This window comes from Staurois parvus, unplaced genomic scaffold, assembly GCF_062004578.1.
Source record: "Staurois parvus isolate SC_StPar_1 unplaced genomic scaffold, SC_StPar_1.0 ptg000299l, whole genome shotgun sequence".
NCBI lineage: Eukaryota > Metazoa > Chordata > Amphibia > Anura > Ranidae > Staurois > Staurois parvus.
In genome coordinates, this window is record NW_028318095.1 from 16301879 (window position 1) to 16318360 (window position 16482).

The 16482-nt window shown below is 44.4% G+C and overlaps 2 protein-coding genes across 3 annotated transcripts in view; one reads left to right on the forward strand and one right to left on the reverse strand.

Annotated features, from left to right (window-relative positions):
* The window catches only part of FILIP1L (filamin A interacting protein 1 like), a 414625-nt gene extending 412145 nt beyond the window's left edge, over positions 1–2480 (forward strand). The window contains exon 6 of the mRNA XM_089682958.1: positions 2088–2480. Coding sequence (XP_089539084.1) covers positions 2088–2273 — 186 coding nt within the window. The 3' untranslated portion in view covers positions 2274–2480. The remainder of the gene's footprint in view (positions 1–2087) is intronic.
* CMSS1 (cms1 ribosomal small subunit homolog) overlaps positions 1–10771 on the reverse strand; it is a 487925-nt gene extending 477154 nt beyond the window's left edge. The window contains exon 1 of one of the 2 annotated variants that reach the window (XM_089682959.1): positions 10601–10771. In XM_089682959.1, coding sequence (XP_089539085.1) covers positions 10601–10661 — 61 coding nt within the window. In that variant the 5' untranslated portion in view covers positions 10662–10771. The remainder of the gene's footprint in view (positions 1–10600) is intronic. The other variant, XM_089682960.1, reaches the window with a different exon arrangement.
* Positions 10772–16482: the final 5711 nt, after the last annotated feature.

Consider the following 16482-nt stretch of genomic DNA (forward strand, 5'->3'; position numbering starts at 1 on the left):
GTGCAGAAGGCCTACAGATTCATGCACACAGACGCAGAGCTAGAGCTGGGCAGTACAGCGTAAAAAAAAAAAAAAAAAGATTGTAATTCTGTGCCCAAGACTCAATGGTATGGCACACAATGACCTGTACAAATCAATGACAGAATGTGGCTGTACACCCACTACGCTGGTATAAAACGTTTTGAGTATATACACACGTGCTGTACTTGAACTCATGCATATGCTTGGATCTGCTTTTACCAGCCTACAGCCGCATCTTGACATTGATTTGTACAGGCGGTCGTATGCAACACCTAATGCTTCCATGAGTACAGAGCAAAACCGTTTGCAAAAAATAGAAAATTTTTATTTTTTGCAAAAGCTCATATACTATACTTGTGTTTACAGCCGCACCACCATATACACGAGTACATCAGTGCACCACAATTCATGTTATTGACAGGCTATGCACTGCATCTGGGCTATCTAGGCAGAGGAAATACACTGAGTAGTACACTGAATGGGCTCAGGCAACCCATGTGCAAGAGCTCTTAAAGGAGTGCATAGCTATGAACAGACCCTCATAGTAGGAAACCCAAGAAATAAATAAATATATATATAAATAAAATATACACACACACTATTTTTACATACGAATAGTATATATACATGTTTGGAGAGCTGTGTAGGATTGGAGTGGGGACTGCATGAATTACCTACCTGTCTTTTTATTAATTACAGGTATTTAGTCTCGGTTAATATATATGCGGCCGTGCGGGCCACGTTTTGCACAAGCACAAGAGCCAATTCATTTGAATGGACTCCTGTGCCACGCAGGGAAGAAGTCCCTGCACTTCTTCCGAAAACGCAGCCCACACGGGAACCTCGGTTCCCAGTATGGTTTCGTTTTCCAGTTTCTCTTTTAATGAATGACTGTAAGGGGTGACTTTATAAGTTTTTTTTTTTTTTAACTATTCCCCTAAAAGTTGATTTCTATTCCCCATGCACCCGGGTACACTTGGATGTATTTCGGCACTCAGGAGACCCAGCTACAGCAATCCTTAGATGAGGTTTGTGAGCGAGTTTATGCAAGTAGGGCATATACCTTTTGTAAAGCAAGCGTTCAGCCACTCATTAATTGGAATGGCTATATACTGCAGCTGCATCCCCCAGGTGTAGAAATAAGTCAGCAATTTATATTGTACAACCTTATGTGCCTAAACTATTGACACCAGGAAAGTAATGAAATGTCTTTACTGGTACCCTGGAAAGCAGTAAAAACTCAACGAGAGTTCCAATTCATCCCCATTACATGAAAACAAAGTGAAAAGTTTGGACTGGACTTGCACTTTAAAGTGGTTGTAATTCTCAGAAATGAAATATGAATAAAGCATATCCTTCTATAGTGTGTACTTGTCTCAATCCAGAGCATTTGTCATTTCTGTATTCTACCTTGTTCCTCTGCTATCAGCATGCATCACTTCTGACAAGTTTTCCTAAACACCAAGAGAAAAAAAAAGTATGACATGGGAGGGACCTCCAGCGCACAGCCTGTGATTGACAGCCTCAGCTCTGTTCCTGTGAGCTGAGTGAAGGGGGTGTGTCCCTTCCCTCCAATCAGCTCTCAGAGCTCTCGTCATTAAGCTCTGCAGTGTGTAATGTCAGCTTTCCGCTCAGCTGTATAAATTCTGTACTCTGAATGCATGTACAGAAGAGAAGATTGCAGATAAACAATTATAACATATGTAGCAGATTTTGTTTCATCGCTGTGTATCACCTGAGGCCAGTCAGTTCACTGGGTATAAGTGAGGGTTTACAACCACTTTAAATAGAAGGTATATCTCTCTCAGTAATACAAGTGATAAAAGTTGACCCGTAATTTGCATCCCACGCATTCCTCCACAATTAAGGTTTTCCAGCAGATTTCCCAACCTTTGGCTACATTCCTGAGAACCCTCTGGGACAGCAGGATACCATTATTTAGCTTTGTACATCTGGGTGAAATTGGGGATTCTATAGAGGATAACTCATAACTCAAATGTCAGTTTTGGGTGGGTTTGGCCTTTAAGAACATTAAAACATAAAATCTTTTTTCTGCTGTTTTTCAGGCTTCAGAAGACATGCCGTGTGGCATTGCGCCTACTCGGATTCCTAAACCAAAACCCGGGACAGTGTCCAAACTACCCATTAAGAAACCTATGGGAAATGCAGTGAATGGAGAGCGGGAAGTAAGCAGAGAGAAATCACATTTATCCAGAACCATTTCTAATCCCCAAGGTGCAGCTAAGAGGTGATCATTGTAAATGAGGGGCTGAAGACAAAACACACTGCGGTTCCCCACCCAGACTCTGACCTGCACTGTACTTCCACCATGACTGACAGCTCCACGGTTCTTTATATTCTCTCTGTACATTACATTTTTAGATAGGAGGATTCGTTGTGTGTATGCGCTTTGTATTCATGTCATTTTTAAAGAATAAACAGTTTTCATTTAATTTAAATGATATCGGGGGTTTTTCTTTATGCAACTAAACTGTAGATCTCCTGGCTAACATAGATCAGCATCACTGTATGCTGCTGCAGATATTTAAAATGGACCAGTCTGCATAAATTCTTGGCATGTCACAATATACAGCTGCAGTCTAGTGACTGTGCCTAGGCTGGGATTATGTCATCAGTCTGCTGCAGGCAGTCTCTTCCTCAGTCTCTTCTCCCCCAGTGACACAGCCAGGAACTACACAGGCACCAGGATTTATAGGTTTGTCTCACTTCTAAGCTGGCATCTCAGTGAAGGATGTAGATACTGGAGTCTAGATGATGACTGAACAAAGATGGTGCCATCCTTCTGAAGAGAGAAGCAGATGAAGATACGGCCAGAGGGAATCTCACTCACTGCAATTAAATACTTCTGAGTTTTACACTTACACATTACTTACTGAAATGTAATATACAGTATCTGATGCTAGGACCTCTTACAAAAAAGATTTGGATACCTCTTTTCTAGTTATGAAGTAAAGATCATGTGACTGCTTTTTTTCCCTTTTCTCTGATGCTCCAGACTGAAAAAGATGGCAGATAGTTGCAGTGATTCCATGTCACATCCACAGACTTATTGTAAAATCCAAACACAGAAACACCAAAGGAAATAGTGATTGAGTGTAGCTTCACCTTTAGCAGACCCCCTTCCCTTAAGGGTAGTAAGCCTACCACTATTAGGTTGTCCCCAGGGGCTTAACTCACAAAACTCTATACTCCGGCTGTAGACTGTTGCTAGCGGACCCAAGATAGAAGAAAAAAAGATGTACTTTACAGCGAAGAAACAAGATGGAAGCCACACTGGAGAAGTATGAACTGAGAGCTGGCATGGCATAATCTGTGAACATAGCAAAGGGCAGGACGGCAGTAGAGGTATTCGATAACAGAGCAAAGGGCAGGGTGGGCAGAAGAGGTATCCAATAATGGAGCAAAGAGCAGAGCGGGCAGTAGAGGTATCCGATAATGGAGCAAAGGGCAGGGTGGGCAGAAGAGGTATCCAATAATGGAGCAAAGAGCAGAGCGGGCAGTAGAGGTATCCGATAATAAAGCAAAGGGCAGGGTGGGCAGAAGAGGTATCCAATAATGGAGCAAAGAGCAGGGCGAGCAGGAGAAGAGGTATCCAATAATGGAGCAAAGGTCAGGGCGAGCAGTAGAGGTATCCGATAATGGAGCAAAGAGCAGAGCAGGCAGAAGAGGTATCCAAAATCGCAGCAAAGGGCAGCACGGGCAGTAGAGGTATCCAATAACAGGGCAAAGAGCAGGGCAGGCAGTAGAGGTATCCAATAATGGAGCAAAGAGCAGGGCGAGCAGAAGAAGTATCCGATAACAGGGCAAAGAGCAGGGCGAGCAGAAGCGGTATCCAATAATGGAGCAAAGGGCAGGGCAGGCAGAAGAGGTATCCGATAATGGAGCAAAGGGCAGGGAGGGCACTACAGATATCTGATAATGGAGAAAAGGGCAGAGCAGAGCAGGCAGTAGAGGTATCAGATAATGCAGAAAAGGGCAGAGCAGAGCAGGCAGTAGAGGTATCCGATAAAGGAGAAAAGGGCAGGCAGTAGAGGTATCCGATAACGGAGCAAAGGGCGGGGTAGGCAGTAAAGGTATCCAATAAAGGAGCAAAGAACAGGGAGGGCAGGCAGCAGATGTATCCAATAAAGGAGCAAAGAGCAAGGCAGGCAGCAGAGGTATCCAATAAAGGAGCAAAGAGCAGGGCAGGCAGTAGAGGTATCCAGTAACAGAGAAATGGTCAGGGTAGGCAGCAGACAGTAGAGGTATTCGAAAACATAGCAAAGGAAACAGAAACAAACAGGCAAAGAAACAGGCGCACTTGTTCAGTAGGAAAACACCATCACAAATAGAGATGATAAAGTTTAAATAAGGCGTCTCCTGCACCATAAGCCAATCACATTGCGGTTCTTGGCGACAGACAAGGGAGTTGGGGGAAGGTGGAGCGCATCTAGGAGAAAACACTGTATAAAATTAGGAGGCTGCCTCCAGTTGGCCAACAACCTGGATGCTAGCTAAGGAGAGGAAGGACTGTGCTGTGTCCTATTACCTTTAAAGTGTTACTAAACCCTCAACAAGTCTGTATATGCAGTAACGCAAGCTTGATATACTCACTGTGTAACCCAAGGGGTTAATCCCCCACACTGGGTAAAAAAGCTGTTTGATCCTGAATTCTCCAATCCTCCCCTTCTTCCAGTGTCCCCCTCTTATCTCCTGATAAGACATATCATGTGGAGTAACTCTGCACATGCTCAGTTTGGTTTGTATTGCTAGAGGTATTTTTTTTTCTTAGAAGAGTGCATGTGATCAGCACAGGGCCAATCAGCACTGTCTAGACCAGCAATGGGCAAACTACGGCCCGCGGGCCGTATACGGCCCAGCGGACCTTTTAATCCGGCCCACGGAGCTAGGCTCCCGCAAGGCTCCTCTCACAGTCCGCCCTGAAGACCGGTGTAGCATGAAAATCTGTCTCCTATGAGGATCTGTCCCCCTCGACGTATCTGCGCATGTGCCGGAGATCGCCGATCGGCTGCTAATGCCTGAAACTGGCACATGCGCAGATACGTCGAGGGGGACAGATCCTCATAGGAGACAGATTTTCATGCTACACCGGAACGGCGCGGGAACACAGCGAGAGGAACGCGCGGAGCAAAGGTAAGTGAATTGACACAGGGGGGACTTGGGGACTTAATATGGGGAATGAATTACTATAGGGGGAATGAATTACTATAGGGGGGATGAATTACTATGGGGGGGATGAATTACTATATGGGGGATGAATTACTATATGGGGGATGAATTACTATATGGGGGATTATTTACTATGCTTACTATGGGGGAATATTACTATACTTACTATGGATGACACATACACATCATTCATCTACTCTTGGTCCGGCCCCCGGGTCCAATATATGAACCCATTGCGGCCCTCAAGTCAAAAAGTTTGCCCACCCCTGGTCTAGACAGAGGGTCAGGGGTTCTGCATCCTCCTAGAGCAACATGAAAACTCCTCCAACAAGCTTTAACCAGTGCTCTGCTGGACACTGATAGAAATCAGAAGACTGCTCTAACTGCTGATGAGAAAAGGTATTTAGCAGTTTATATTTACTAAAATAATTGCACTTCTGTGTACTGTGGGAGACCAGATATAGTGAATGCAGGGTCTGGGGTTTAGTAACACTTTAAGCCACTGCTGAGTGGAGAGATAATCTCTCTTTGCCTAATAGCTGTGAAGCAAGCCACAGCTTGCAGAAAGAAGAGCTGTGAGCAGACAGCCAGGGATACAGGCAGTCATGTACGTAGGCACAATTGCAATAATTATTCAACTGCCCGGTGTGGGCCTTTAATACTTTGGATGAAAAATAGTTTTATTTTACAAATTAAAGAAACAAAACAAACAAAAAAAAAGATCAAAAAAGCCATTTGTCAAACCACCCTTGCTTGCAACTACAGCTGCATGTCTTTGGGGGTAAATCTCAACCAGCTTTGCACATTTGGATCATGCAAAGTTGACCAATTCTTCTTGGCAAAGTTGCTGTAAAGCCGTTTACAGGGGTGGCTGGGGTTGGTAAAAACAAGTGGCTGAGCCATGGTTTGATTGCCCTCTAAATGCCAAATGGAGGAAGTGGGAAATGGTACCTGTCAAAACTAGGTACCCACTCCCAAAAAATATGTTTATAGAAAGGAGAGAGAAGGTGGGGACCTTTTCGGGTGAAGTTCTGCTTAAGTAATCAGTAGTAGAAATTCTTGCTTGTTTCTGCCCTCAATAGGAATGGAAGTTGCAGGATTGTTTTTAGTGAGTGCACACTGGTATTACTGTGGTGACAATACTGTAGTCCTGGTGCAAGTTGACACTACCATGGTATTACTGTGGTGACAATACTGTAGTCCTGGTGCAAGTTGACACTACCATGGTACCTGCAGCCCATGATTAGGGTTATTAGTATAAAACAGGAAACACTGGAGATACAAAGATACAAGAAGGAGCACCAGGTAATTGTTTTGAAATAGTTAAAAACATCTGAGAATGTAGGATTTGGTGGTACCTAAGGAAGACAACAATATGAATTACATTTTAAACACATAAACGACATTCTGGTTCCCAGCAACCATAATAATATCTGAATGGAACATGCCCTTCTATTACTTGAAATAGTCATTTGCTGCCACCAGCTGGCAGCACTGCAAAACTGCAACACAGGTAGGCAGTATGCATTTCTGCTGCGAAGGTTACACATCTAATCACTTTTCAAAGGGCATTTGACTGTTTTATCCCCTTAAACCCCGCACCAGCATGCTGCAGCCATGTGTACTGCATACAGCAAGCACTTTTTAAAAGCTTACCTATAGGTAAAAACATAAAAAAACAAGGTTTACTTCCACTTTAAATTCTGGCTTAGTGCATTTTAAAAACATTGTTTAATAATAGAGAAGGTAAAATGATGCAAACCAAATATTTACAGAAAAAGGGGCATTGCAAAGGAAAAAGACAGTAATGCAATACAAAAACAAAAAGGGTTGAAGAGTGAAAATACTTAAAGTAGAACTATAGGCAAAACTTTTTTTTCCCCATTTGGATAGAGTAAGGGAGGGTTATAACCCCTGTCAGTATATTTGTTGCCATCTGTGTCCCATTGCGGAGATTTACCTTCACATCATATCCCCAAAACATGAAGCAAGTAGAAATCCTTCAAAAATGAGGGAATCCCTGGTTGTCAACAGAACTAGTGCCCCATTAGAGGATTTCCCCTCTATTACTTTTCTGGGGACAACCCAAAATTTGGGATTTTCTTTTACTTTCACTTTCGGTGATAATGGTAAACAGAACATATAGAGAGGGTGAATTTCCCTAACATGGGGCACAGACAGCAATAAAAACCTGACAGGGGGTTTAATCCATCTCCACTTCTTCCAAAACTAAAGAAAAAAAAAAGTTTTGCCTTTAGTTCTGGTTCTGTGAGTTCAGCAAAGTCCAGTCAATGGTCATAAGATGGATCAGAGGCTCTAAATCTTGGCTGATGTTCTTTGGTGGTAAAGGAGGAGCACCAGACTGCTGACGCAGTCCCTCTTTTCTGGTCCCTGAAAAAGGCATTGACAGAGACCAATCAAGAGGTCTGAGGAGTTGCCTATCAAAGATTATGTAGCGGTCACTCCCTCAGAGACAGTTTTCTACGTGTAGTAATATCTTGGAATAACTGCAGGTTACATTCTGCTCCCCCGTATATTATAGTCCAGCATGGGATTACCATTTGAATGAATACAAATATGATGGGTATCAGAAGACTTTTTGGAATGGATGGAATGTGCCTAGCGCCCAACGCTCTGGTACCTCCTAATATAGTGGTGTTTGGGCTTAAAATGCTGCTAATTAATCAATACAGGTAAATGTCATTATTTTTTGCTGTATGTGATTAAAGTGTTACTAAACCCACAACAGTGAAATCAATCTGTATATGTAGATAAGCATGTTTGTTATATTCACTGTGGAACCTAAGGGGTTAATCCTTTGCATTGTATAAAAAGGACAGGTTTGATCCTGTCTTCTCTGATCCTCCACCTCTTCCACTTTCCCCAATCCATCTGCTGATAGAACAGAGCCTTGGGGGCAAGCTGCACATGCTCAGTTTGGTGTGTATTGCTGGAGTTTTTTTTTTTTCCTTGGGAGAGTGGATGTGATCAGCACAGGGCGAATCAGCGCTGTCCAGACAGAGGGTCAGGGGTTATGCACGCTCATAGGACAGTCAGAGAAGAAAAACTCCTCCTACAAGCTTTAACATGTGCTCTGCTGGACACTGATAGAAGTCACAAGACTGCTCTAACTACTGAAAAGGTATTTAGCAGTTTATTTTTACTAAAATAATTGCATTTCCATGTTCTGTGTACTAGAGAATAAATTGGCAGGTTTTGCTAATTGTTTATGTTACACAGTCTTTGTGCAGCGGTCTTTCAAACACAATTTTTTTGAAAAAAAAATGGTAAATTTGAATGCAAAAAAAACACAAAACAATACATAACCCATTTTTTGTAAACTATAAAAGACAATGTTACGCTAGGCCAAACATGTCACACTGCAAAACAAAGCAACAATGTAAAGTTTACTAACCATAGGTGACACTTTAATAGCCGTTACAGGTTACTACTCTAGATTTACAGAGGAGGTCTGGTGCTATAATTACTGCCCATGATCTGATGTTCGCGGTGATGTGTGGGACGATCGCTGTTTGCGTGCATGCAGGACCAACGCTTGAGTTTGCTCATCGATCGGGACTCCCAGTGGGACAGGATTGCCCAAGAGAGCCGCTGAAGGCTGCGGGAGGGCTTGGCTTTAGCGTCCCCTCTTGCTGCTTGTAAAACCAATTGAGCAGCTAGTTAGCCGCTCCGATTGCTTTTACAAGAGAGCCAACCACCAGCGCATTTAAATAGAAGTGATTAGAGGTGGTTGCAAAGGGTCGATGCCTGTTGTACTTTGCAGCCAGCTGGGTTATTTTTTTTTTTTTAGTTTTTTTCCTTGTCACTTTGCAAGCCAACACTAACGCTGCAGTTTGTACTCCATTCACTCCCTATCAGTTTTGAGTGGCGTTGATAGGTGGTTAAGAAGCAGTAAAAACAAAAAAAATCATCCCAACCACTTATTTTCAATGTTTGAATTAATGCTAATGCTCTCCTATGTCAGGATCACCACTGATTACTGTACAGATCCTATATTATTCATCCCGGGTACTACACACAGTACTCTCTTGTTGTTTCCCTGCTCCTCCTCACCCCTTATCTATTCACTAAACACCTTGTATTCTCAGTATACCAGTGCCGGGATGAATGAACTCTCATGTGCAGTGGTTACATCATCCTGGTCTGGCCAATCAATGTGGCCGGAGACCTCAAACCCGTTGCGAAGATGTCAGCGCCAGAGAGGGAGCCCATGGATGCCACATTGCTGGAGAGGGGAGCATTGGAAGGTTTAGCGTCACAAACATATTCCTCCACTCTGATTGTACAACACAACGATTTTCTGTTAAGTAATCTGGTACGCTGAGAAATCTGAAGGCTGCCATCGTACAGCTCCTGAAACAGCCATCAGTCTGACCAGTGTCAGGACAAGGTCATCTAGTGCCAGGGACGAAGATGCTAAACGGCGCCCCATCCCAAAAAAAAAAAAAAGGAATGAGCATTATGTGTCAGCAAAAATCTCCTCCTTCCCACCCCAAAAAAAAAAAAACACACACTAAAGGGGGGGGCTATAGGATTGCAGCATTGGGGCCCCACGTTAGAGATGCCATTGGCTGTCAGATTGCCACTGTGCAGTGTTTGCTTACCCACCCCTACCCATTCTTTTTCTGGATGGAGATGGGGTGGGAAGGCAAACACTGCACAGTGGCAATCCGGAAGTCCCAATCCAGAAAAGCTGCAGTGGCAGGAGGAGGAGCTGGAGGGGAGAGAGAGTACAACCTGTCCCTCCTCCTCTCCAAACCTGGCTCGTCTCCTCCAGTGCTAAGCAGACAGGAGTAGTGAAGCTGCCATCACTACTCCTGTCAGTGTGTAGGTAGGAACTTCATGCAGTGTCCCCTCCCACCTCACATGATACCACTGCGCCCAGGGCAGCCGCCCCTCCAGCCCACCACCTGTCCCGGCCCGGAGTCTGACAACCCATATTTTCATTTCACGGATTAAGAAGAAGCATGCAGTAAGGAAAGTCACAACTGAGCGCCAAGCTTGTCCTGGTTTGTGAAGATATTGGATCAGGATGACAGCCGGGGGAGCAGCATGAAGATAGTAATGGCAGCCCCATGTACAGATTTGCTGTCTCACAATGACTTCAGGTGATTTGAGTGTATCCACAGATACTTAAATTCCAACAGAGAACGCACCAATCAGAAATCAGCAGGGATCTCATTGGACACATACAGATATAGCATCACACTGAGTCTGCCCCAAAGTGACCTGACACGTGCTGAGCCAACCTCCTTTGGTGGGAGCACAGATCCCAGCATGCCCTGCACTCCTCTCTATGGACACTCATGTGCCATCCAGCCCGGATCCTTCTATCCTAGGCACATCTGACATGTCATTGCTCCCTTACCTCCACTGGGCGTGTCAGCCGCGGGCTCCTCCCACCACTCGTCTCCCAAGTCATCGGCCATAGCGGTTCCTCAGCCTCTCCGCCCGCACTACAGATCCACAAACTATCCGAACTGCCTACTCTTCCAGTTCAAATCCGGAGCCACATGTGTGGGAGGCGCTAGAAAACCAAGCCTCGGTCTGACTCGGACACCACGCCCACATCCTATGTTGATTGGACTCCGGCCTCTGATAGGACACTTTTTTTTTCCTAATAACTTTATTGACTTGACAAGAACATAAAAAACGTATTTATATTGTTGCTGAATTTGGGGAGAAAAAAAAAGTTGATGGGTTTATGTGTTTGGGGGGTCTGTTAATGAAGCAGCAGTGAGGTCTATAGTGGACACCGTGTGGCTTTAACGACTTGCAGACCAAGCCTTTTCTGACGCTTCTTGCTTGTAAAACTAGACCCTCCAAACATGATATATTTTTCTAAAGCAGGGGTCTTAGAGAATAAAATGATGGGTGTTGCAATTTTTTATGTTACTGTATTTGCGTTTTTTTAAACACAACTTTTTTTATTTGGAAAAACACTTTTAATTTTAATGCACAAAAACACAATATAATACCTAATTGGTAAAAAGGCATAGTACAGTATAAAAGATGAAGTTATGCTGAATAAATAGATACCAAAAATGCCACTCTTTAACCACTTGTTGACTGCACTATAGCCAAATGACAGCTACCGCACAGTCATCCATTTCTAGCAGGGTAAAGGGCCAATCACAGCAGCCTTTTACCACTTGATCAGCTGTGTCTAATCATAGCTGATCACCATGTAAACACACTTGCTGGTTATCAGCAGTCCTTTGCTCACACTGTCACAGCATGAGGACAGTACTGCCGATAACCGACAAGTGCAAAAGGAGACATCTACACTGATAATCAGGACACTAATTATCAGTGCCCTGATTATCAGTGTGGCCCCAAAAGTGCCCATCAGTGCTGCCAATCTGTGTCTGTCAGTGCCCTTCAGTGCCCATCATTGTCACATATCAGTGCAGCCTCATCAGTGCTTCCTCATCAATGCCCACCAGTGCCCATCAGTGCTGCCTCATCAACACACGTCAATAAAGGAGAAAAATTACCTGTTTGCAAAATTTTATAATGAAAACTAAGGAAAACATTTTTTTTTAATTTTCTGACTTTTTCATTTGTTCTACAAGTTCTATTTCTGTGAAACAAATGATAAAAATGTCATATGGGTACAGTGCTGCATTACTGTACAATTGTCAAAGTGTGACAGCACTGAAAGCTTGAAAGTGGGTAAAATTGCTCAAGCCTTTGCAATAGCGTCAAACTACATACATTTTATTATCCATAGGCTATGCTTTAAAAGCTTTTATTACTTTAGATTAGCCACTAGAACAAGAAAGCCAACCACCAGCTGAAAAAGACAACATCGGGATGATGCCTGCAGCTGCAGACATCATCTCAGCATAACCACTCAAAGTCCAGTGTACCGGTATGTCCCTGGTCCTTAACTCCTTGGCGCCAGTTGCACACATATATGCAGCCTCTTGGCGGGTGGGCCTAATGGTCACACATATGTGTACCTAAAGGTAAAAAGACGTGCGCAGAGTGCACGCTCCCAGCACGGTCACAGATGGCCAACTGAAAGCTCCTGATCTCTACTTGCAATCAGGAGCTTTCTGATCATGTGACTGCTGTGACCACTACTAACTTTTCAAAATGCACTGCACCAGATCATATGATACAGCAGCAAGATCCAGTGCAGGCAAGTGCACTGCGTTTTGGGGTGTCAATAGGATTATATTGCCACCTTTAGCAGATCTCACACCCATTTTGAACGCAGATTGGAAACACACATGGAACGCAGGTTTCCCACACCACATTCCATTGTGAACAATCCCTTAGTGTATCAAGGTGAATTAAACTGTATTTTTTTTTCAGGATAAAGTAGGCTTTTATTTTGTGATAAATGGTAACTGATATCTCCCAATATTTTTTCTTATTATCAAAAGAAAAAAAAAACTAGCACAAAATAGTAAAAAAATATATATTTATTTAAAATGTAGCACTTTATTTCTCGCTCCTAACCTACCACCAGAGAACAACCCAAAACAATTCTCCTGCAATACCACCTATGTGTATTAGTTGTTTGTTCATTTTTAATATGGTATGTGGTAGGGGTACAGACATAATGCCCCATTCACACTGGGGAATGGAGGTGTTAGCGATTACATGAGGGTGACCCAGCAGGGGTTCCTGGTGGATGGCAGCCCTGTTGAAAGCAATGGGAGGCTGACAGCTACCACAGCTAATTAAGGGAGCAGCTGTGATTAGCTGCAGCAGTTGTCAGCTGTCCATTGCTTTCAATAGGGCTGCTGTCTGCAGCTAAGCATCAGGAACCCTCCACTGGGTCATCTACATGTAATCGCTAACAGCCCCATTCACAAGTTTGAATAGGGCCTTAACATGACATCACTTACATGCATCCAGAAATCAAGCTTTAAAATTCCAACTATTGGCATGGCAATCAAACCAATTTTATAAGGCTTTCTTTGACTTATGTTACACTTGTGGTTGAGCTTTACACACACAGTTGAGCTTTATTTTTGCTGCCCCCCAAATGCTCCCCCCTAAGCCGCAAAGGCAGCCATACAATGTATACACAAGCTGTTGCTGCTGCAATGCTTTGCATTGCCAAAATAATTATCTCCATTGTTGCATTTGGCAGGCAGTACCACGCACTGAACGGAACCCATTCAAGATTGTGGTATGGTGGTGGAGGTTTTCAGACAGTGAGAAAGCAACATAATTCTTCCTCACTGCCTGCCAAATGCCCTCTGAAAAGCATTCCACTGCTCTTCAGGGGGCAAAGCTTGTGTAAAGGAGCCCTAACAAAATTTGGCGAGTCACCAATGGTATTATCACATTCTCTAGCGCAAACTAACAGAGGATTTGGGAATGAGAAAGATGGCGCCTTGAATCTTGACAGAAGATCAGAAAGGATATCATCTTCAAATTTAATCCGATCTTTTGAAGAAAGAGGTGTTTGGACTGTAAAAAAAAAAAATCATTTTCAGGAATTAAATTGTTACACCTCATATAGCAACATAAAAAAAATAGAACAAAGCTGAATCAAGGGACATAATTTTGGATGTATTTTCGGCTGTATGCATATAAATGTGTATGCCAATGTTAGTGCAGCAGCCAGTGTTCAGGGACCTATTGGCTGCTGCCACTGCTCCTAGAGAACTTATCAAGATGAACAATATGTAATCAGCAGGGATTGCCCCATTGATTGCACATGGTCAGTCTGAACGGGCGTCTTATGGAGCGAATATAAAGCGGCCGGTCCAGTATTTCTGCCGCCACCATGTCAGAATACCGGGCCGGCCGCTCAGCTGTTGTCTCCTGCAGGGCCTTACCTGTTCCTCGCTCCAGCGCTGCACAGTCTTCCCGCGCTGGCTTCTGTGACAGCCGGGTGCCCACTGCGCTTCGCTTTGTGAATGGTCATCGCAGTCTCTGGTCATCTGTACTGTGTCCGCAGTCTCTGGTCATCTCCTGTACTGTGTCCGCAGTCTCTGGTCATCTCCTGTACTGTGTCCGCAGTCTCTGGTCATCTCCTGTACTGTGTCCGCAGTCTCTGGTCATCTCCTGTACTGTGTCCTCAGTCTCTGGTCATCCCCTGCACTGTGTCCGCAGTCTCTGGTCATCTCCTGCACTGTGTCCGCAGTCTCTGGTCATCTCCTGTACTGTGTCCGCAGTCTCTGGTCATCTCGTGTACTGTGTCCGCAGTCTCTGGTCATCCCCTGTACTGTGTCCTCAGTCTCTGGTCATCCCCTGCACTGTGTCCGCAGTCTCTGGTCATCTCCTGCACTGTGTCCGCAGTCTCTGGTCATCTCCTGCACTGTGTCCGCAGTCTCTGGTCATCTCCTGCACTGTGTCCGCAGTCTCTGGTCATCTCCTATACTGTGTCCGCAGTCTCTGGTCATCTCCTGTACTGTGTCCTCAGTCTCTGGTCATCCCCTGCACTGTGTCCGCAGTCTCTGGTCATCCCCTGCACTGTGTCCGCAGTCTCTGGTCATCCCCTGCACTGTGTCCGCAGTCTCTGGTCATCCCCTGCACTGTGTCCGCAGTCTCTGGTCATCCCCTGCACTGTGTCCGCAGTCTCTGGTCATCCCCTGTACTATGTCCGCAGTCTCTGGTCATCTCCTGTACTATGTCCGCAGTCTCTGGCCATCTCCTGTACTATGTCCGCAGTCTCTGGCCATCCCCTGTACTGTGTCCGCAGTCTCTGGTCATCTCCTGTACTATATCCGCAGTCTCTGGTCATCTCCTGTACTATATCCGCAGTCTCTGGCCATCTCCTGTACTATATCCGCAGTCTCTGGTCATCCCCTGTACTGTGTCCTCAGTCTCTGGTCATCTCCTGTACTGTGTACTCAGTCTCTGGTCATCTCCTGTACTGTGTACTTAGTCTCTGGTCATCTCCTGTACTGTGTCCGCAGTCTCTGGTCATCTCCTGTACTATGTCTGCAGTCCATTGGTTCAGAATTTTTTTTCCCTGTTTTTCGCCTCTAAAACCTAGGTGCGTCTTATGGTCAGGTGCGTCTTATGGAGCGAAAAATACGGTATCAATTTGGGCTATAATGGATTGGTGCTCAGGATCGCTTGACGTCATCAGACAGTGCAAGGAGAAACAAAGCCCAAATCTCGCGACCTCCGAGATCTCGCGAGATTTGGGCTTTCCTTCTCCCTGTGCTGGCAGAGTGATTTAACACCTGTTTAGATTTGTCATCCAAGTCACAAAATGAAAAGTATGCCGTTTTCAATAAACTTTTGCATAAAATAGTTCATTTGCATTTAATTTTAATGGTTCATCAGAATGTCGGGCAAAATGGTCGGCCCTCGCACATGTTCACTTCATCAAATCTGGCACTCTTCCAAAAAAGTTTGGACACCCCTGAGCTAGAGCCTCACATACTTTTTTCTCCCTGCACTGTGAATGTTTACATGTTATGTGCAATTAAACCATGGCAACGTCTAATGTTTGTGTAGTATTATGTTCAGCAGACTGTGTTCTTCTATTGTTGTGACTTAGATGACGTTCAGAGCACATTTTATTCCCAATTCATGCAAAACTCCACGTAATCCCAAGGGGTTCACATACTTTTTCTTGCAACTGTACGTTGCCCTTCCAAGTGCTTTTTGATGTGAAGGCCTGTAATAGACTGGGGCAGTGGCCATTTTTTGTACTATTGACTTGGTGGTGAGGACGCGCACTTGACACATTGGCTGCCATTGTGCTATATGCTGGGTGTCCAGTGCAGTCCTGTACCTTTAAGGAGGGGTGGGCTCCCTCAGGTTCACCTGCCCCCAGTCTATCCATTAAAAACATGTGCCTCTACTATGGGGACTTTCAAAATTTGTAGTTAGGAACCACAGAATACTGGGGTGCCGTGAAGAAGCTCTGCAGCTTATGCATGTATTTGCAAATGTGTGCTAACTAAACCCCTGTTTTTAAACACATACTGTTAGACAGGTTAATTCAGTTTGTTTGCAAGCTGGTTGGTAAGTTGACCTGGAAATTTTTCTCTTTTATTGACATGCGTTGTCCTTCCATATGCTCCTCGTTGTGAAGGCCAGTTATAGACTGCAGCAGTGGCCATTTTTTGTATGGTTGTTATACTCACTGTGAAACCTAAGCGGTTAATCCTCCACATTGTGATACTCCCCTTCTTCCACAGTCCCAATCCATGTGCTGATAGAACAGAGCCTTGGCGGCAAGCTGCACATGCTTCGTTTGGTGTGCATTGCTAGAGTTTTTTTTTTTTGTCTTGGGAGAGTGAATGTGATCCGCACAGGGCTAAT